This window comes from Anolis sagrei, chromosome 1 (genome assembly GCF_037176765.1).
Source record: "Anolis sagrei isolate rAnoSag1 chromosome 1, rAnoSag1.mat, whole genome shotgun sequence".
In the NCBI taxonomy this organism is placed as follows: Eukaryota; Metazoa; Chordata; class Lepidosauria; order Squamata; family Dactyloidae; genus Anolis; species Anolis sagrei.
Genome location: NC_090021.1, coordinates 337,102,166 through 337,123,690, shown reverse-complemented (window position 1 = coordinate 337,123,690; position 21,525 = coordinate 337,102,166). Strand labels below are relative to the sequence as shown.

Genomic DNA, 21,525 nt, shown 5'->3' with positions numbered 1-21,525 from the left:
GCATAAATAATGAAAATATTAGAGTTGCATAAGAGCCTGTGGTTTAAAAAACACGCTCTTTCACAATAGTTGCAAGGATGGAAAATGTCTTTGGTCCACAAAAATAGAGTTAGCCAAAGAGTGGTTTGCAATAGATGCAGTCATACAGAGGAACAATACATAATCATTTCAGTTATATTTGCTATTTTCTCCCAAGAAGTCTGTACAGTGGGCTTAGATAAGAACTAGTGAATGGCGCTCACTTGCAAAAGAAGGATTTCAGGCCATGTCAGGAACCAAACAAGGTTTCACTAAGCCTGGCTGAAGACGCCATTCCAATTTCAGTTAAATTGGGTCTCTCATCTTATTTATATTAATTTAATTTAATTTATTTATAATAATAATAATATATTGTTGAAGGCTTTCATGGCTGGAATCACTAGGTTCTTGTAGGTTTTTTCGGGCTATAGAGCCATGTTCTAGAGGCATTTCTCCTGACGTTTCGCCTGCATCTATGGCAAGCATCCTCAGAGGTAGTGAGGTCTGTAGGAATTAGGACAATGGGTTTATATATCTGTGGAATGGCTGGGGTGGGGCAAGGAGCTCTTCCCTGCTGCAGTTAGGTGTGAATGTTTAGCTGATCACCTTCATTAGCATTTGAAGGCCTGCCTGAGCCTGGGAAAATCTGTTGCAGCTGTGGACAAGTCTACATAGGGACCACCAAACGCAGCGTCCAGACACGCATCAAGGAACATGAAAGGCACTGCAGACTCCTTCAACCAGAGAAGTCAGCCATAGCAGAGCACCTGATGAACCAGCCTGGACACAGCATATTATTTGAGAACACAGAAATGCTGGACCACACCAACAACCACCATGTCAGACTACACAGAGAAGCCATTGAAATCCACAAGCATGTGGACAATTTCAACAGTAAGGAAGAGACCATGAAAATGAACAAAATCTGGCTACCAGTATTAAAAAACTCTAAAATTATAACAGCTAAACAACAGAGAGGAAAAAACCAGGCACAGATTAACACCTCCCAGCAACAGATTTTCCCAGGCTCAGGCAGGCCTTCAAATGCTAATGAAGGTGATCAGCTGAAACATTCACACCTAGCTCCAGCAGGGAAGAGCTCCTTGCCCCACCCCAGCCATTCCACAGATATATAAACCCATTGTCCTAATTCCAACAGACCTCACACCTCTGAGGATGCTTGCCATAGATGCAGGCGAAACGTCAGGAGAAATGCCTCTAGAACATGGCTCTATAGCCCGAAAAAACCCACAAGAACCTAATAATAATAATACTTTATTTATACCCTGCTACCATCTCCCCAAGGGACTCAGTGTGGCTTACATGAGGCCTAGCCCATAGAACAACAATAATAAAAGCAGTAACAAAACATCAATACAAAGCAATCAAAATAAATCTCATAAACAAAAAAATAAACAATAAACAGTAACAGTAACAACAAGCATTTAAAAACCTATGGCTGAGCCAAATGTGATAATTAAAAATTAAAAAATAATGCTGGGCATGGACAAGGTAATAAACGGGGATAGAATTTTCGGCGAGAGATGGGGCGAGCAAACAATCCTAAATCAATGATAAAGTGCGTTTAGAGGACCTATTGCTGAGAGTATTTCCTTATTTTGGGAAGGCACACTGGGACAACCACATTTTCAGGCTCCTCCTAAAGACTGCCAAAGTTGGGGCATGTCTGATGTCCTTGGGCAGTGAGTTCCAGAGTCGAGGGGCCACTACTGAGAAGGCCCTCTTCCCTCGATGAAGGTGGGAGCGCAAGCAGGGTCTCTCCAGATGATCGAAGGGAAAGAATTATAGAATCATAGAGTTGGAAGAGACCTGTGGGCCATCCAGTCAAACCCCCTGTCAAGAAGCAGGAAAATCGCATTCAAAGTACCTATTTCATCTTATTTATACATCCTTTTAATTGTATTGTCGAAGGCTTTCATGGCTGGAATCACTGGGTTGCTGTAGGTTTTTCCGGGCTATATGGCCATGTTCTAGAGGCATTTTCTCCTGATGTTTCGCCTGCATCTATGGCAAGCATCCTCAGAGGTAGTGAATATTTACATAAAACTGTAATTTAAGATAAGACTGTCCAACTCTGATTAAACCATTATTCTAACCTTCTTCAATGTAAAGGTGCTTACGTATCTTTCCAGTAATAATAAAGAGAGTAAAATAATAAATGTAAAATAATAATTGATTAAAATAATGGAAATGTAATAATAATAATAGAGTAAAATATTAAATGTAATAATAACACTAAGAAATAGATTAAAACAATGTAAATGTAATAATAATAACAAATAGAGTAAAACAATAGAGTAATATAATCAATGTAATAATAACACTAATAAATAGGTTAAACAATGTATATGTAATAATAACTGTGCCGTCACACCCAGACACTATGAAATTAAAATTAAGATGTGCTTCTCTCTTTATCTGGGCGAACCGCGGGTGCCTTTCTAAGAAGCTCCAGATTCTCAGCAACTGAGGCCAGTCCAGAATTGAACATAAACAGAACATTTATTTTACAAAGCCCTTGACAGACTTGGCACAGCTTGATGAAGTTACAAACATAAATAGTCAATTTGGGAAACCATATAGATGTTCTTTCTTTCCTTTTTGCTTCAGTTACCGAGTTAACTTTTCCCCAATGGTAGAAAAAATCCTGGGATCGTTTACCCTAACCCTGAGCTGTTATCATAGAATCATAGAATCATAGAATCAAAGAGTTGGAAGAGACCTCATGGGCCATCCAGTCCAACCCCATTCTGCCAAGAAGCAGGAATATTGCATTCAAATCACCCCTGACAAATGGCCATCCAGCCTCTGGTTAAAAGCTTCCAAAGAAGGAGCCTCCACCACACTCCGGGGCAGAGAGTTCCACTGCTGAACGGCTCTCACAGTCAGGAAGTTCTTCCTCATGTTCAGATGGAATCTCCTCTCTTGTAGTTTGAAGCCATTGTTCCGCGTCCTAGTCTCCAAGGAAGCAGAAAGCAAGCTTGCTCCCTCCTCCCTGTGGCTTCCTCTCACATATTTATACATGGCTATCATATCTCCTCTCAGCCTTCTCTTCTTCAGGCTAAACATGCCCAGTTCCCTAAGCCACTCCTCATAGGGCTTGTTCTCCAGACCCTTGATCATTTTAGTCGCCCTCCTCTGGACACATTCCAGCTTGTCAATATCTCTCTTGAATTGTGGTGCCCAGAATTGGACACAGTATTCCAGATGTGGTCTAACCAAAGCAGAATAGAGGGGTAGCATTACTTCCCTAGATCTAGACACTATGCTCCTATTGATGCAGGCCAAAATCCCATTGGCTTTTTTTGCCGCCACATCACATTGTTGGCTCATGTTTAACTTGTTGTCCACGAGGACTCCAAGATCTTTTTCACACGTACTGCTCTCGAGCCAGGCGTCCCCCATTCTGTATCTTTGCATTTCATTTTTTCTGCCAAAGTGGAGTATCTTGCATTTGTCACTGTTGAACTTCATTTTGTTAGTTTTGGCCCATCTCTCTAATCTGTCAAGATCGTTTTGAATTCTGCTCCTGTCCTCTGGACTATTGGCTATCCCTCCCAATTTGGTGTCATCTGCAAACTTGATGATCATGCCTTCTAACCCTTCATCTAAGTCATTAATAAAGATGTTGAACAGGACTGGGCCCAGGACGGAACCCTGCGGCACTCCACTTGTCACTTCTTTCCAAGATGAAGAGGAAGCATTGGTGAGCACTCTCTGTGTTCGTCCACTTAACCAATTCCAGATCCACCTCACCGTAGTTTTGCCTCGCCCACATTGGACTAGTTTCCTTGCCAGAAGGTCATGGGGGACCTTGTCGAAGGCCTTCCTGAAATCCAGGTACGCTACATCCACGGCATTCCCCGCATCTACCCAGCTTGTAACTCTATCGAAGAAAGAGATCAGATTAGTCTGGCATGACTTGTTTTTGATAAATCCATGTTGACTATTAGTGATGACTGCATTTGTTTCTAAGTGTTTGCAGACCACTTCCTTAACAATCTTTTCCAGGAAGCGGTCTGCAAACACTTAGAAACAAATGCAGTCATCGCTAATAGTCAACATGGATTTATCAAAAACAAGTCATGCCAGACTAATCTGATCTCTTTCTTCGATAGAGCTACAAGCTGGGTAGATGCGGGGAATGCCGTGGATGTAGCGTACCTGGATTTCAGGAAGGCCTTCGACAAGGTCCCCCATGACCTTCTGGCAAGGAAACTAGTCCAATGTGGGCTAGGCAAAACTACGGTGAGGTGGATCTGTAATTGGTTAAGTGGACGAACACAGAGAGTGCTCACTAATGCTTCCACTGAGCTACTGTCCTTTAGAAAGAGCAGGTCTTTCTCTATCTGAACTCAGCCCAGTTTCTAAGACGAGCTCAATCGTACTCACAATGGCTTGTCTGAGCTGCCTAGCTGGCCACCAGCACATCTGAGGCTTTTTCTATACTAAAAAAGCAGGAGGGCTTTTCCAAAATGGAGATCTCATCCCCAGGAAAAAGGGCGGTCTCCAAACCAAAAGGATACCTTTTAAACCAATAGCTGCAAAAGGCTTGCAGGCTGGCTTCCAGCCTCTGTTAATAATTACCTTTCAAGGTGCTGCTAAGACTGCAGCAACCCTGGGGAAAAAGCAAAGGGATGCTATTTTATGCAACTACAGGGTAAAGCAAACCAAGCTCCTGGAAGATGGAACAATAACAATAATAATAATAGAGTACAATAATAAATGTAATAAAAATAATAAAAATAACAGAGTACAATAATAAATAACTTTGACTCGAGTATAAGCCAAGGGGACCTTTTTCAGCCTTAAAAAGGGCTGAAATCTCGGTTTATATTCAAGTATATATGATAATCCACAAAAGCTGTCAAGAGAACGAAGTGTCCCTTTATACAAGAATTACTATGAAAATAAACTGGTACCTCTCTAGGCACTCCTGCGTATCCATCTTCCAAATCACTATGCAGCCATCGATACTTCCAGCTGCCACATACTGTCCACATGGAGACCAAGCTACAACATTGAGGGTCTAGCAGGCAAAAGGAAAATATCTGTTGTTAGCTTGGAATAATCTTGTTCTCAATTTTGGATTCATACTGCTGTTTTCATTATCAGTGCTTTGTGGGATTTTCCAGGCAAAGTAAAAAAGAGAAATATAGGAAGACAGGGGACTTTCTTTTATCATCTTTGTGACGGATGAAAAAACAGATTTTTTTTTAAAAAAAACATCAGTTGGAAGGTTCAGAATGTATTTCCAGTTGTCTATAAATTCAAACAGATTCCACTTTGTGTTGTCAAAGGCTTTCATGGGTGGAATCGGTGAGTTGCTGAGAGTTTTCCGGGCTGTATGGCTATGTTCCAGAAGCATTCTCTCCATACAGCCCGGAATATTTATTATTTTTATTTCGTATACTTCTATCCCGCCCTTCTCAACCCCCGAGGGGGGACTCAGGGCGGCTTACAAAAAGGCACATCTTGGTGCCTACACAAATACAATAACATATAAAAAACCAGCAATTAAATGGTCAACAATTAAAACAACAATATATCTCACAATCGATAGCCAATCTCAGACATAGCGTTCCCCAACTCAGAGTCCATATTTCGTTCCACCTTGTCCAATTCCTATCCGTCATCACAGTCCTTTATTCATCTGCCAGATTGCCCAAACGCTTGGTCCCACATCCATGTTTTTAATTTCTTTCTGAAGGAAAGGAGGGATGTTGCTGATCTAATTTCCCCGGGGAGTGAATTCCATAGGTGAGGGGCCACCACTGAGAAGGCCCTGCTCCTCGTCCCCGCCAATCTCACTTGTGACAGAGGCGGGGCCGAGAGCAGGGCCTCCCCAGAGGATCTCAGACTCCGAGGTGGGACGTAAAGGGAGATGCGTTCGGACAGATACGCTGGGCCGGAACTGTATAGGGTTTTGTAGGTCAAAACCAGCACTTGAAATTGTGCTCGGAACTGGATCGGCAGCCAGTGGAGCTGATATAACAGGGGGGCGGTATGCTCCCTGTATGACGCTCCGGTGAGCAGTCTGGCTGCCTCCCGCTGGACTAATTGAAGTTTCCGTACAGTCTTCAAAGGCAACCCCACGTAGAGTGTGTTGCAGTAATCTATCCGGGATGTAACAAGAGCGTGGACCACCGTGGCCAGATCCGAACTCACAGCAACCCAGATTCCACTTTGCCACTTGAATGGATGTTAAATCTAACAGGCAACCTATTTCATTGTGTTACTTACTCCCCCAAGAAATGAGGCTGTAATACTGGGATGAATTTACCTGTCAGGGCAACCTTTACAGTTGAAGCTTATAGCATCATTGTGATTACTTATTTATGATATCTACAACCGAGAATGCCAGCTGGAATCAGATCCCAGGCAGCAAATAGACCCCGAATGAAGGTATAAATGAAATCTTTCTACAATCAAACTCTCATTTTCTCTCTATTCCAGTCTCTCTGGCTCTCTCAAACACTACACTTGCTGAAAAACTAACCTGCTTAGGAAAACACTTCTAACCGTTAAGCATTTCTTATTATTCCTAATAACATATTCAAATTAAACAGCAGCTATTCAAATGATACCGACCTGTGTAATGAAATCATCCTTCAGATCCAGATGATGATGCCAAGTTTCTCGTTTGTACAGTTTAATGACTTTCTCAACTGGAACAGCTAGCAGCTAGCAAGACAAGGAGCAAGATATTTTTAGTAGGTGTGTGAATCCCATTTCTAAGTGTGTGAATTCCTCGTCCCCAACCAGCCGCAATATATTTAATGCGACTTGAGTACCCACAGATTTTGGTATCCTGGAACCAAACCACAGTTAATACTACGTGCCCATTGAAATAGCAAATGCAGAAGGGGGTTCTGAACCTTGCCCCCATCCGTTTACTTTTCCAAATCTGTATGCGCACCTTCACAGAGCTCAAGAAAGAGAATGCATTACCTTTCCTGTTTTTGGTTGCCAGGAGAGTCTACATATTGATTTTGCATTCACCACATCATTACACTTCTGCAGCAATGGCCAGCTTGTTTCACAAGTCTAGAAGTAAAATAGATTCATGGTGTTTATTCAATTTGATGCGCACTCTTCTGAAATTCAAAATGAAAGGAGTGTGCGTAGTGTAGCACATCCCACCATGAAATTTAAATTTTTTTTGCTCAATAATCTCGCTGAGCATGAGGCATCTAAAATTGCATTCTCTTAACCTGACATAAGAGTGCTGTACTGTTGATAATTACCCTAACCAATGCACCTATCACAGAGTTGCAAGAGACCACAAGGGCCATCCAGTCTAAACCCGTCATACTAATATCTTACGTATTGTTAATCACTACTTTTCTTATATAGCAATATTCAAATTGTCCTGAGAGTTTTAGGATGCTTTTCAGCAGTTTCTTAACAAGCATAATGGCAAGCAAATCTTCATGAAAAACAGATTTGCCACTGCTATTGACCAAAGTATTAGCAAAAGTGGATCTCATCGCTCAGACTTGGGTCCCCGGAGTCCATGAGGTGTACTTCCAACTGTGATCAGAATTAGAGCATTAATTTCACTATTATCTATTTATTATACAGCACTGAGACTGAAGGCTACACTTAGATTTCACTGCAAAGGTTCGAGTGGTGCCCTGTTTGTAATCCACATGCAGCAGACTTGTGCATCACCTGTTTTTATTTATTTATTTACATTATTTATATCCCGCCCATATCAGCCCGGAGGTTGATTTTAATGTTTTGGTTTATTTATCAATATGTATACACACGGCATCAAACTGTTGCCTTTTTAAGGCCACCCTGAGTCCCCTTTGGGGTTCAGAAGGGTGGGATAATAATAATAATAATAATAATAATAATAATAATAATAATAATAACTTTATTCATACCCCGCCACCATCTCCCCAAGGGACTTGGAGCGGCTTACATGAGGCCAAGCCCAACAACACATCAAAAACAACAAGCAATAATAAAATAACAAGCAATAAACAAAATAAACAATACAATTAATATAACTCATAAGTAGACAATAACACACAAGAATTTAAAAACCTATGGCTGGGCCAAATGTAATAGTTAAAACTTTGAAAATAAATGCTGGACATGAACAGAGGATGTATCTATTTGGAGGGTTTTAAATCAAAAGTAAAGAGCAACCCAACGGGTAATTAAAGTGCTTCTCAGAGTATATAAGTGTGGTAAATAAATAAATAAACAAACAAATCTCTCTTTCTGGTCAGGCAAATGTGTTTGTGTGCCTTCCAGCCATTTATATCTCACGGCAAACCTAAGGCAAAGGCTATTCCAGAGTTTTGTTGTTAAGATTTGTTTACAGGGAGTTTGCCATTACGTATCTTTCTCTGTGGCTAAGAAAGGATGATTTCCCAAGGTTCCACATACCATATCAATGTATTTGTAATGCGTTTTGAATTTTTCAATGTGCATGTGCTCCAGTCAGTACTGTTATGATTACTCAGTTACAATGATGCTTCACATCATGTGGTTTCACCTACATGCTACAAGTTTTGTTTTTGTTCTTTTTGCTCATTGTGTCAAAATTTTCTGAAATTTTAGCTACAATATTGTGTTATGGTCTAGCATGGAAGGTCATGGAGGTGACACCATAGAATCATAGAATGAAAGAGTTGGAAGAGACCTCATGGGCCATCCAGTCCAATCCCATTCTGCCAAGAAGCAGGAATATTGCATTCAAATCACCCCTGACAGATGGCCATCCAGCCTCTGCTTAAAAGCTTCCAAGGAAGGAGCCTCCACCACACTCCGGGGCAGAGAGTTCCATTGCCGAATGGCTCTCACAGTCAGGAAGTTCTTCCTCATGTTCAGATGGAATCTCCTCTCTTGTAGTTTGAAGCCATTGTTCCGCGTCCTAGTCTCCAGGGCAGCAGAAAACAAGCTTGCTCCCTCCTCCCTGTGGCTTCCTCTCACATATTTATACATGGCTATCATATCCCCTCTCAGCCTTCTCTTCTTCAGGCTAAACATGCCCAGTTCCCTAAGCCGCTCCTCGTAGGGCTTGTTCTCCAGACCCTTGATCATTTTAGTTGCCCTCCTCTGGACACATTCCAGCTTGTCAATATCTCTCTTGAATTATGGCGCCCAGAATTGTACACAATATTCCAGGTGTGGTCTAACCAAAGCGGAATAGAGGAGTAGCATTACTTCTTTAGATCTAGACACTATGCTCCTATGCACCATGAACCGCTTTGAGTCGCCTGAGGGCTGAGAAAAGCGGTATATAAATAAAGTAAATAAATAAATAAACTGCTGCACTAGATGACACCATCACTGGTGATTTCACCAGCAAGATACAGTGGTTTCAGTATTGAGTCCCAATTTCGGAGGAAAAGTGGAATACAAATCAAACAATAGCAATAATAATAGCCACAGGAGATATAGCTTTTCCCTCTCTTTGTGTTTTAATACTATGTGAATCAAATTAAAATTAATTTCTGAGCAAAGCAACTGATTTATATTTGCTCAGTGACTTCTTTTTGTAGAGAGGGGAGTTCACTGTACAGTTTTTCAAGTGATCTGTTTTGGAAAAGCAGAAGGACAAAACATTTCTTTCACAAGAATAAAATAAAACCCAGCAGGCACTGACATCGATGCTCCAAAAATGCTAATATTCAAACAGGAACAATACAACAGGAACAATACAACAGGTACAACTCAATAAATTCAATGCAGAAATGAGAGATATTCCCAATGTCATTAAAGCAGCATTTGCAGTCAAATTCTAGAAACAGTTTTTACCTGCTCTGAAATATTCCACACGCGGACAGATCCATCACAACTTGCTGTGGCCTATAGAAGGGAACGTTTTAAAGCATTATTAAAGCAATGGAGTAACAAATACTGCTGCATTAAAATTTATCTTCAAAACAGTACAGTGATTCCATATCATAACTGCTTTATATTAGAGGACATAGTGGTCCTGAAATGCAGGGCCCCACTAAGAGGAAATCTAATCTGGTTAGCTTCCTTCCCAATATGTATTTATTCATCATGTCGGAAGCAGTACAGTTATAATCTGTTTAAAAAGACACAAACAAAGTTAAAAACTTAGCATTATGCTAGATTTCCTTTGACCAGAAGCTGGCCACTTGAAGTGCCTCTGTTGATGCATGTAGCAGGGCTCAGGTTGCATTGTAGTACGTGGTCTGTGGTTTGCTCATCTCCACACTTGCATGTTATGAACTCCACTTTGTAGCCCCATTTCTTAAGGTTGGCTCTGCATCTCGTGGTGCCAGAGCAGTCTGTTCAGTGCCTTCCAAGTCTTCTGTGTGCCCAGGAGGGAGTCTCTCATCCAGTCTCAGGCACTGATTGAGGTTCCGGGTTTTATCCTGCCACTTTTGGACTCTTGCTTGCTGAAGTGTTCCAGCAATTATCTCTATAGATCATAGAAAGCTATTTCTTGATTTAAGATGTTGGTATGCTGGCTGATATCCGAACAGAGGATGGGCCGGAGATGTCACTGCCTTGATCCTTTCATTGCTGGCTGCTACTTCCCGGCGGATGTCAGGTGGTGCAATACCAGCTAAACAATATAATTTCTCCAGTGGTGTAGGCATCCTGTGATAATGCAGCTTGTCTCAGTAAAAGCCACGTCCACTGTTTTAATGTGGTGAGATGTGTTCCAAACTGGGCATGCGTATTCAGCAGCAGAGGAGCAAAGTGCAAGGGAAGATGTCTTCACTGTGTCTGGTTGTGACCCCCAGGTTGTGGCAGTCAGCTTTCGTATGATGTTATTTCTGGCACCAACTTTTTGTTTGATATTCAAGCAGTGCTTCTTGTAAGTCAGAGCACTGTCCAGAGTGACTCCCAGGGATTTGGCTGTGCTGCAATGCTCCAGTGGGTTTCTTTCCCAGGTAATCCTCAGGACTCGAGATGTTTGTCTGTTTTTAAGATGAAAAGCACATGTGTGAGTTTTAGACGGATTAGGAATCAGCTGGTTTTCCCTGTAAAAGGCAGTAAGAGCACCTAAAGTTTTGGAGAGCTTCTGTTCAACCATTTCAAAGTTCCCTGCTTGAGCGGTGATGGCACGATCGTCAGCATAGATGAAGCTCTCTGTCCCTTCTGGCAGTGACTTGTCATTTGTGTAAATGATGAACATTGATGGAGCAAGCACATTCCCCAGGGGCAGGCCATTCTTCTGTTTTTGTCATCTGCTTCTCTGGCCCTGAACTCAACAAAAAAGCTCCTGTTTTGTAACAGATTTCCTATGAAGCATCCAGTAAAAAAAAAATTCTACTGATATGAAACATGAAACATGAAACAGGTATGGTTTAAGTCACCTGAATAAAACTCAAGCAACTTCAAAAACTTTAATAAAATATGTTTTCTATAAACAAAATTGTATACTACGTCTCTTAACACATGTAAGATGCCACAGGACTGTAAGATGCTATAATTCTTTTCACAAAGGACTAAGTACATGCAATCTCTCTATCTCAATGCATACTAGAGAAAATGATGGCAGTAATTCGGATAGCAACCGATTTTTCTCCAGAATGCAGAAGGCATACAGTCTAGCGCAAGAAAAAGACACATGCAAAGCCTTTTGAAGAACTTTAAAATCAGCATACTAGGATGCATGATAAAAGCAATATAGGAAAATATAAAACACAGGCACAAGTAATCATGAAAGACACTTGTGATTTCCTTCTCAGAGGTGTGAGTGCCACAAATAACATCCAATGACACCTGTAAGAGAACTATTTTCACAAAACGGATATGTAAGACATAACTATATTCTCCCAACAGCTTTACACTATACACTTGAAGGAAATTACTGTTTTCATGTGCTCAGTGTGCTATCTAGGAGAACAGCAAAAGCATCAAGCTGTGACCTTTTATCTTGAAAGTATGCTGCTTGTCAAACACACACAGAATTATATTTCTTTTTTCAAAACTGATGCTGTCATACCTCAATACCACACACCATAACACTTAAAAATAATAGCGCATAGACCTGGTTTCTAAGAAACTCATCACATTAGAGAATGAATCCACTTTAAATCCACTTTAAATCTGGTTGCTGCCTCCTGCAGAATTCTGAGGTTTGTAGTTTAGAGAGGAGCCTTTATCAGCCTCACTTTTATCAGCCTCACTTGCTCAATTGCCCTGAGCAAGGGACGGAACCAAAACTTAACGATGATGGACAGGTGACTTGCCTTATGACTGCAACCAAAGGAAGCCACCTATCTGCAGAGTCCCTGAAACCTTGGACTGCAAACCCCAGAATTCTGCAGGAGGCAAAAACAGGATTTTTTCTAGTGTGATGAAGTAATAAGGAAAACAAAAACTGAGAAATAAAGCAGAATTCTTTTTTTCTATAGATAATTACATGGGGGATGTTCTGGTACAGCTGTACCAGGAGCGCCAATTTTATTTGCTTTGTATTAAATGTTTGTTTGCAGTCCAAGGTTTCAGGGACTCTGCAGATAGGTGGCTTCCTTTGGTTGCAGTCATAGGGCAAGTCACCTGTCCATCATCGTTAAGTTTTGGTTCTGTCCCTTGCTCAGGGCAATTGAGAAGGGAAGGGAGCCATTTTTAGTTAGTCTCAGCAAGGAAAGCTAATGTACAGGACGTGTGCAAGCTTCCCCTGTACAAAAGCTTCAACCCTTAAGACTTTCCGGGGGAAAACAGTCTTAAGAGCATCTAAGACCTTCTGGGGGAGAACAGTCTTAAGAGTCTCCAAAGATTTCCAGGGAAACAGCCCTAAAGACCAAAGAACTCCAGCTGGAGAACATCTAAGCCTTTACTGGTAGGTCCACTCGGCGTTCGAGAAGCAGTTTGACCCGGTAGCGGAGCCCACATCAGTAAGGGTTAGATTACAGTCAGCCTGGGAGAAGTTAAAAAGGGAACTTTCCTTTAACGTAAAGAAGAATAATAGAATCATAGAATCAAAGAGTTGGAAGAGACCTCATGGGCCATCCAGTCCAACCCCCTGCCAAGAAGCAGGAACATCGCATTCAAATCACCCCCGACAGATGGCCATCCAGCCTCTGTTTAAAAGCTTCCAAAGAATTTAAAAGCTTCCAAAGAAAGTTATTGAAGACAGTTGCCTGTCCTTCATGGGCAAGTTTAGGAAACCACCAGTTGCATAAAAGCCTGGAATCATTTGTTTAACTTTCTGAAGACAAGAGAAGTTTCTGTTTGATTGTTCTTTAATAAAAGACTTTGTTATACTTCACAAGCCATCTAAAGACTATTTGTGGTGGAAAACCTCTGAGAACTTCTCCTTGGGCTTCCCGCTGGGCAAAGGTTGCACATCCTGTCCTAAAGAAAATTCTTTACAGGCCCAGCAGGCAGCAGAACAGGGGAAATGAATATTTAACCTCTACTTAGGGCCAAATTCTAAAGGTTACCCAAAACAGTCCCTCACACATGGCAAGTCCACCTCCAGTTCTCTCTTAGTCTGTATTATAACTCAGTTCTCACATCCCTCACAGGTAGTATTTGCAGGAGGTTGTGGGAGTTGCAAGAGATAAGAAAAGGCAGAAAAAGAGAGGCAGGTAATTTTTCATCTATGGATTCTGTCCCACCAGAATGATATTGAATGGTTTCCCAAATCAATAAAAATTGCAATAATAAAAAAATGCTTGCCATAGATGCAGGCAAAACGTCAGGAGAGAATGCCTCTAGAACATGGCCATATAGCCCGAAAAAACCTACAACAACCGAATAAAAAACTCATCTTTACCTAGTCACTTCATTAGAAAATCAGTTTTGTAAATACTTTAAAGGTACATCCCTTACTCCATATTCTCATTTTTTTTCTGGGCAAATGTTATCTGAGTAGATGAACAAAAGGTGAAGAAACCACAAAACGAATTCCATTTTACAAATTATTAGAATTAGAGTATATACTATTAGGAGAGTAAGAAAAATGTCACAAAATAATGCTTTACCAGAAAAGTGTCCTTTGGATCAAACGAAACACTTAAAACAGGTGCATCATGTCCTCGAAATGTCTTCTGCTTGCTGCTGTCAGCTACCTCCACAATCTTCACCAGAAAGTCACTGGAGAAAATCACAATAATATGATTAACATATGTATTTTATACTATTTATTTATTTTGTCAGAAGCAAATAGCGAACACAGTTATAATTAATTTTAAAAACCACAAAGTTAAAAACCCAGGACTGCACTAAATTTCCTCTGATCAGAAGCGGGACACTTCAAGTGCCTCTGGTGTCGCTGTACGAAGATCCTGCATTGTGTATGTGGCGGAGGCCAGGCTACACTGCAGTAAGTGGTCTGTAGTCCGCTCCTCTCCACACTCGCAAGTCATGGACTCTACTTTTTAACCCAATTTCTTAAGATTGGTTCTGCACATAGTGGTGCTAAAACACAGTCTGTTCAGCACCTTCCAAGTCACTCAGTCTTCTGTGTACGCAAGGGGAGTTTCTCATCTGGTATCAGCCGCTGATTGAGTTTCCGGGTTTTAGCCTGCCACTTTTGGACTCTTGCTTGCTGAGGTGTCTCTATAGAACTTAGAAAGCTATTTCTTGATTTAAGGTGTTGGCTTGCTGGCTGATATCTGAACAGAGGATGGGACAGAGATGTTACTGCCTTGGTCATAGAATCATAGAATCAAAGAGTTGGAAGAGACCTCATGGGCCATCCAGTCCAACCCCCTGCCAAAAGCAGGAATATTGCATTCAAATCACCCCTGACAGATGGACATCCAGCCTCTGTTTAAAAGCTTCCAAAGAAGGAGCCTTCACCACACTCCGGGGCAGAGAGTTCCACTGCTGAATGGCTCTCACAGTCAGGAAGTTCTTCCTCATGTTCAAATGGAATCTCCTCTCTTGTAGTTTGAAGCCATTGTTCCGCGTCCTAGTCTCCAGGGAAGCAGAAAACAAGCTTGCTCCCTCCTCCTCCCTGTGGCTTCCTCTCACATATTTCTACATGGCTATCATATCTCCTCTCAGCCTTCTCTTCTTCAGGCTAAACATGCCCAGCTCCTTTAGCCGCTCCTCATAGGGCTTGTTCTCCAGACCTTTTATCATTTTAGTCGCTCTCCTCTGGACACATTCCAGCTTGTCAATATCTCTCTTGAATTGTGGTGCCCAGAATTGGACAAAATATTCCAGGTGTGGTCTAACCAAAGCAGAATAGAGGGGTAGCATTACTTCCTTAGATCTAGACACTATGCTCCTATTGATGCAGGCCAAAATCCCATTGGATTTTTTCGCCGCCACATCACATTGTTGGCTCATGTTGAACTTGTTGTCCACGAGGACTCCAAGATCTTTTTCACACGTACTGCTCTCGAGCCAGGCATCCCCCATTCTGTATCTTTGCATTTCGTTTTTCCTGCCAAAGTGGTCCTTTCATTACTGGCTGTGACTTCCCAACAGATGTCAGGTGATGCAATGACACCTAAACTAGTGGTTCACAACCTGTGGTCCATGGACCACTTGTGGTCCACAAGAACTAAAATATAGTCTGCGGCTTCACTGTTACTACATCATTGCAACAAGAGGAACTGGTCTCGCAAATCCTCTCATAGTGCCAAGACTTATTAAGTATGGTTTTCTGTTGATGAGCAGATGGCAACTACTATATGGCATATGTTCTGTATCAGAAACTAGAGCTGATGTGTCTGTCCCATAGAATTCTATGAATCAGCACTCCAAATAACCAAACTGAATCTAAAATTGACCAAAAACTGATATGTAACCCTTTTGGTATTAATGTTGGAAAGTGGTCCCTGGTCAAAAAAAAAAAAGGTTGGGAACCACTGGGCTGAACAGTATAATTTCTCCAGCAGTGTTGGGTGTAGACATCCTGTGATAATGTGACATGTCTCATTAAGAGCCACATCCACTGTTTAACATGGTGAGATGTATTCCACACTGGGCATGTGTATTCAGCAGCAGAATAGCAAAGCGCAAAGGCAGATGTCTTTGCTGTGTCTGGTTGTGATCCCCAGGTTGTGCCAGTCTGCTTTCGCATGACATTATTTCTACTTTTTGCTTGATAATCAGGTAGTACTTCTTGTAAATCAGACTCTGGGGACATGAGAGAGGCCTCCCTGCAGGATGGAGACACATCTGGGCATTCCCTTGGCAAAGGTCTTTGTAGGCGGCTGATTCTTTCACACCAGAAGCAACTTGCAGTATTTTATACTATGAAATGTTGAAAAACTGTTGCAGGATGCAAATGAACACTATATTTCCTCCAATTAAAATGTTTAATCATTGCCTGATATCCTTAGGGAGTGAGTTCCAGAGTCGAGGGGCCACCATCGAAAAGGCCCTCTCTCTCGTCCCCACCAATCCCCCCTGCGATGCTGGTGGGATTGAGAGCAGGGCCTCTCCAGATGAACGAAGAGATCGTGTGGGTTCGTACACAGAGATGCGGTCATGCAGGTAGGCGGGTCCCAAACCCATTTGTAGGAATTTGTGCAGAGACCACAAAGAAGAACATAAATTCCCCTGCATTTTTCAAGTTACCTGGATCCAGCAGCTACTTTAGTCCCATCAGCATTGAAAACCACATGATTGGCATTCGTAGTGAAGCGTGTTAGGATACCATCTGGAGCACCTTCTGGGAATGTATGGATCTGGACAGCATTGTTAGACATTGCTGTAATCAATTTCCCATTCTGTAAATAAGGCAAATATGAAGGAATCATGCACCGACACAAAGGAAACAGGTTTATTTTCATTTTTCATGCAGGGCAACAGTGGGAAGAACACAGGCAACCCATCTATGGCTGGACCAACTTCCCAGCAGCCTGAGCCAACACAGGTGAGGAGTGCTGGGAGTTGCAGTCCAAAAATATAAGGAGAACTACATGATTCCCTGCAGAAGAACTGGGAAAAATTGCTTCCAACTCCAACACGACTGCCAACAAAGCTATCAACATATCGGGCTTATAGCAGGATAGAACTATATCATGAATAAATATATTTTTTGGGTTGTTGTAGGTTTTTTCGGGCTATATGGCCATGTTTTAGAGGCATTCTCTCCTGACGTTTCGCCTGCATCTATGGCAAGCATCCTCAGAGGTAGTGAGGATCCTCACTACCTCTGAGGATGCTTGCCATAGATGCAGGCGAAACATCAGGAGAGAATGCCTCTAAAACATGGCCATATAGCCCGAAAAAATCTACAACAACCCAGTGATTCCGGCCATGAAAGCCTTCGACAATTCTATCTTTTGTTTCTCTCACAGCACTAATCAAGAGTGAAAAGAAGAAGCATACATAACCCTTTCCCAGCCTTCTGATTTTCCCATCCAAAGGTTGGAAATTCTTTCCAGGAGTGAAAGTATGACAAGTAAAAAAGATCAGGTCTAGGGCAACACTTGCAGAATCAGTAAATAAGTTGTAGACGAATTCCCTTCTTTTCACACATTGTCACCTTAACACGGGGTGTCTGTTCCCTACACCACTGGAGAAACTACACTGCCTAGCCAGTATTGCACCCCCTGACATTCGCTGGGAAGTAGCAGCCAATAGTGAAAGGACCAAGGCAGTGACATCTCCAGCTCATCCCCTGATTGGGTATCAGACAGCATGTCAACAACTTAAATCAAGAAATTGTTTTCTAAGATCTACAGAGACACTCGCTGGAACACCTCAGCAAGCGAGAGTCCAAAAGTGGCAGGCTCAAACCCAGAACCTCAATCAATGGCTGATACCAAATGAGAGACTCCCCCCTGGGCACACAGAAAATTGGGTGGCTTGGAAGGCGCTGAACAGACTGCGCTCTGACACCACGAGATGCAGAGCCAATCTTAAGAAATGGGGCCACAAAGTGAAATCCACAACATGCGAGTGTGGAGAAGAGCAAACCACTGACCACCTGCTGCAATGCAACCTGAGCCCTACCACATGCACAATGGAAGACCTCTTTGCGGCAACACCAGAGGCACGCCAAGCGGCCAGATACTGGTCAAAGGACATTTAATCAACTACCAAGCTTGCAAACTTTGTGTTTTGTCTGTTTGTTTGTTTGTTTTGTTAAAAATGTAATACAAATGTCTGGTTGCTCCTGACACAATAAATGAATAAAAAATCTTTTATACATATTGTCTTTCATTGTGTTTACTTTACAAAATATAGGTTTGGGTATGCCCTGGATTGATATTTCAGTTTATAAATTCCTGTGAAACATATCTGCATAAAAAACCCATAACCAGGTTAATATTTATAAATGCAATTAAATGACAGTCACTGAGCAATTTCCTCTTGACACTATTTTCCACATAAGAGCATGAACAAGCCAGCTACACGTTATCATTGGTTGACCAAGATTAGTCATTGGTCACAGAATTAACAATGGCAAAAGACTTTTTATTCCAACTCCCCAGGGCAGCTTATTGTAGCCCAGTAAAAAATAGAAAAAGAACAGGAATGAGATTTGGAACTTTTTGATCAGTATGGGTGCGCTCTCAGAGAAAAATGGCACATGTTGCAGAGGACACTATAATCCAAGTAACTGCCATGTAAAAATGGGTATGTGACTATTCACAGCATTTACGTTTTCCAGGGAAAATCATAAGCCCAATGTAAACATAAGGCTTAATAAAAGACAGGTAAAGGTAAAGGTAGTCCCCTGACATTAAGTCCAGTCATGTCTGACTCTGGGGTGTGGTGCTCATCTCCATTTCTAAGCCGAAAAGCCAGCGTTGTCCGTAGACACCTCCAAGGTCATGTGGCCGGCATGACTGCATGGAGCGCCGTTACCTTCCCGCTGGAGCGGTACCTATTGATCTACTCACATTTGCATGTTTTCGAACTGCTAGGTTGGCAGAAGCTAGGGCTGACAACGGAAGCTCACGCCACTCCCCGGAATTGAACCTGTGACCTTTCGATCAACAAGCTCAGCAGCTCAGTGCTTTAACCCACTGCGCCACCGGGGGCTCCTTAATAAAAGACAAGGTACAAACAAATTGAAGGCTGATGTTCTTCTAGAAAACAATTCTTAGAAAAATTGCCTTAACTTGCCATATTCACAAGGGGGCAGAGCTGGTCTAAGTTTCACAGATAATAGACTATTCTACTCCAACCAGAGAAATCAGCCATAGCAGAGCACCTGATGAACCAACCTGGACACAGCATATTATTTGAGAACACAGAAGTGCTGGACCACTCTCACAATCACCATGTCAGACTACACAGAGAAGCCATTGAAATCCACAAGCATGTGGACAATTTCAACAGAGAGGAGGAAACCATGAAAATGAACAAAATCTGGCTACCAGTATTAAAAAACTCAAAAATTACAACAGCAAAACAACAGAGAGTAAACAATCAGGCACATCAATTCACTCTCAACAAGAGATTACCCCCAGGCGCTTCCAGGTCATTGAATGCAAATCAAGGTGATCAGCTAAAACATTACCCTGGTCATTCCACAGATACATAAACCCATTTTTCCTACTTCCAACAGACCTCACTACCTCTGAGGATGCTTGCCATAGATGCAGGCGAAACGTCAGGAGAAAAATTGCCTCCAGAACAAGGCCCTATAGCCCAGAAAAATCTACAACAACCCAGTGATCCCGGCCATGAAAGCCTTCGACAATACAATTCTTAGAAAAATTGCCTTAACTTGTCATATTCACAAGGGGGCAGAGCTGGTCTAAGTTTCACAGATAATACACTTCAATGTGGACACCAAAACTAAAACACACACACAACCGTGTTGAATAAAATAAATTTTCTTAAGCAACTAACCTAACATTGAGGAAAAACATAAGATTATAATTTTCATCTCTTTTCTAATAAACCTACAAAAATGTTGCTACACTACAAATGAATCCAGGCCACTTCTTCATGTGATGTGTAAGAATCATAGAATCCTAAAGTTGGAAGAAACCTCGTGGGCCATCTAGTCCAAACCTCTGACAAGAAGCAGGAAAATTGCATTCAAAGCACCCTCAACAGATGGCCATCCAGCCTCTATTTAAAAGCCTCCAAAGAAGGAGCCTCCACCCCACTCTGGGGCAAAGAGTTCCACTGCTCAACAGCTCTCACAGGAAGTTCTTCCTCATGTTCAGGTGCAATCTCCTTTCCTGTAGTTTGAAGCCATTGTTTCACGTCCTAGTCTCCAGGACAACAGAAAACAAGCTTGCTCCCTCCTTCCTATGACTTCCCCTCACATCTTGATCCATGGCCCTCATCATGTCTTCTCTCAGCCTTCTCTGATTCAGGCTAAACATGTCCAATTCCTTAAGCAGCTCCTCATGGGGCATGTTTTCCAGATCCTTGATCATTTTAGTCACCCTCCTCTGGACACGTTCCAGCTTAAGAGTCAACATCCTCCTTAAATTGCGGTGCCCAGAATTGGACACAGTATTCCTGGTGTGGTCTGACCAAGGCAGAATAGAGAAGTAGTATGACTTCCCTGAACCTAGGCTCCTATTTATGCATGCCACAATCCCTTTGGCTTTTTCAGCCAGCAAATGACATTGTTGGCTCATGTTCAACTTGTTGTCTACGAGGACTCCGAGATCTTTTTAGCATGTACTGCTGTCAAGCCAGGATCCCACATTGTATATTTTTGCATTTCATTTTTTCTGCCTAAGTGCATTTGTCCCTGTTGAACTGCATTTTCTTGGTTTTGGCCAATCATCTCCCTAATCTGTTAAGATCATTTTGAATTCTGCTCTTGTCTTCTAGAGTATTGGCTATCCCTCCCAATTTCATCCCATCTGCAAACTTGTTGGTGATGCCTTCTAACCCTTTACCTGAGCCATTAATAAAGATCTTGAACAGAACCAGGCCCAGGACGGAGCCCTGCTTATGGTACTCCACTCCTTACTTCTTTCCAGGATGAAGAGGAAGCATTGGGGAGAATCACCCTATGGGTTCATTTGCTTAACCAGTTACAGATCCACATAATTATTATTATTATTATTATTTATTTATTTATTTATACCCTGCTACCATCTCCCCAAGGGACTCGGTGCGGCTTACATGAGGCCAAGCCCACAGTACATCAGTAAACAAAGGCAATAACAAAAACAAGCAATACAAAACAATTAATATAAATCACAGAAACAAAAAAAATAAACAATAAACAACAATAACAGTAACACACAAGCATTTAAAAACCTATGGCCGTGCCAAATGTAATAATTTAAAATTTAAAAAATAATGCTGGGTATGAACAAGGTAGGATATAACTGAGATAGTGTTTTTCAAAGAGAGATGAGGGAGCGCAGTCAGTCCTAAATCAGTGGTAAAGTGCATTTTGAGGGCATATTACCGAGTTTTCCTTATTGTGGAAAGGCACATGGGAACAACCCCGTTTTCAGGCTCCTCCTAAAGACTGCCAGAGTTGGGGCATGTCTGATGTCCTTGGGAAGTGAGTTCCAGAGTTGGGGGGCCACCACTGAGAAGGCCCTCTCCCTCGTCCCCACCATTGGACTAGTTTCCTTGCCAGAAGGTCATGGGGGACCATGTCGAAGGAAGGCCTTCCCGAAATCCAGATAA

At 42.0% G+C, this 21,525-nt stretch overlaps 1 protein-coding gene across 2 annotated transcripts in view; it reads right to left on the bottom strand.

Annotated features, from left to right (window-relative positions):
• WDHD1 (WD repeat and HMG-box DNA binding protein 1) overlaps window positions 1-21,525 on the bottom strand; it is an 86,455-nt gene that overhangs the window by 57,815 nt on the left and 7,115 nt on the right. For both annotated transcript variants that reach the window (XM_060753416.2, XM_060753424.2), the window contains exons 4-9: window positions 16,531-16,682; window positions 13,977-14,088; window positions 9,817-9,867; window positions 6,991-7,086; window positions 6,631-6,723; window positions 4,962-5,068 (exon numbers count right to left, since the gene is read on the bottom strand). In XM_060753416.2, coding sequence (XP_060609399.2) covers window positions 4,962-5,068; window positions 6,631-6,723; window positions 6,991-7,086; window positions 9,817-9,867; window positions 13,977-14,088; window positions 16,531-16,682 — 611 coding nt within the window. The remainder of the gene's footprint in view (window positions 1-4,961; window positions 5,069-6,630; window positions 6,724-6,990; window positions 7,087-9,816; window positions 9,868-13,976; window positions 14,089-16,530; window positions 16,683-21,525) is intronic.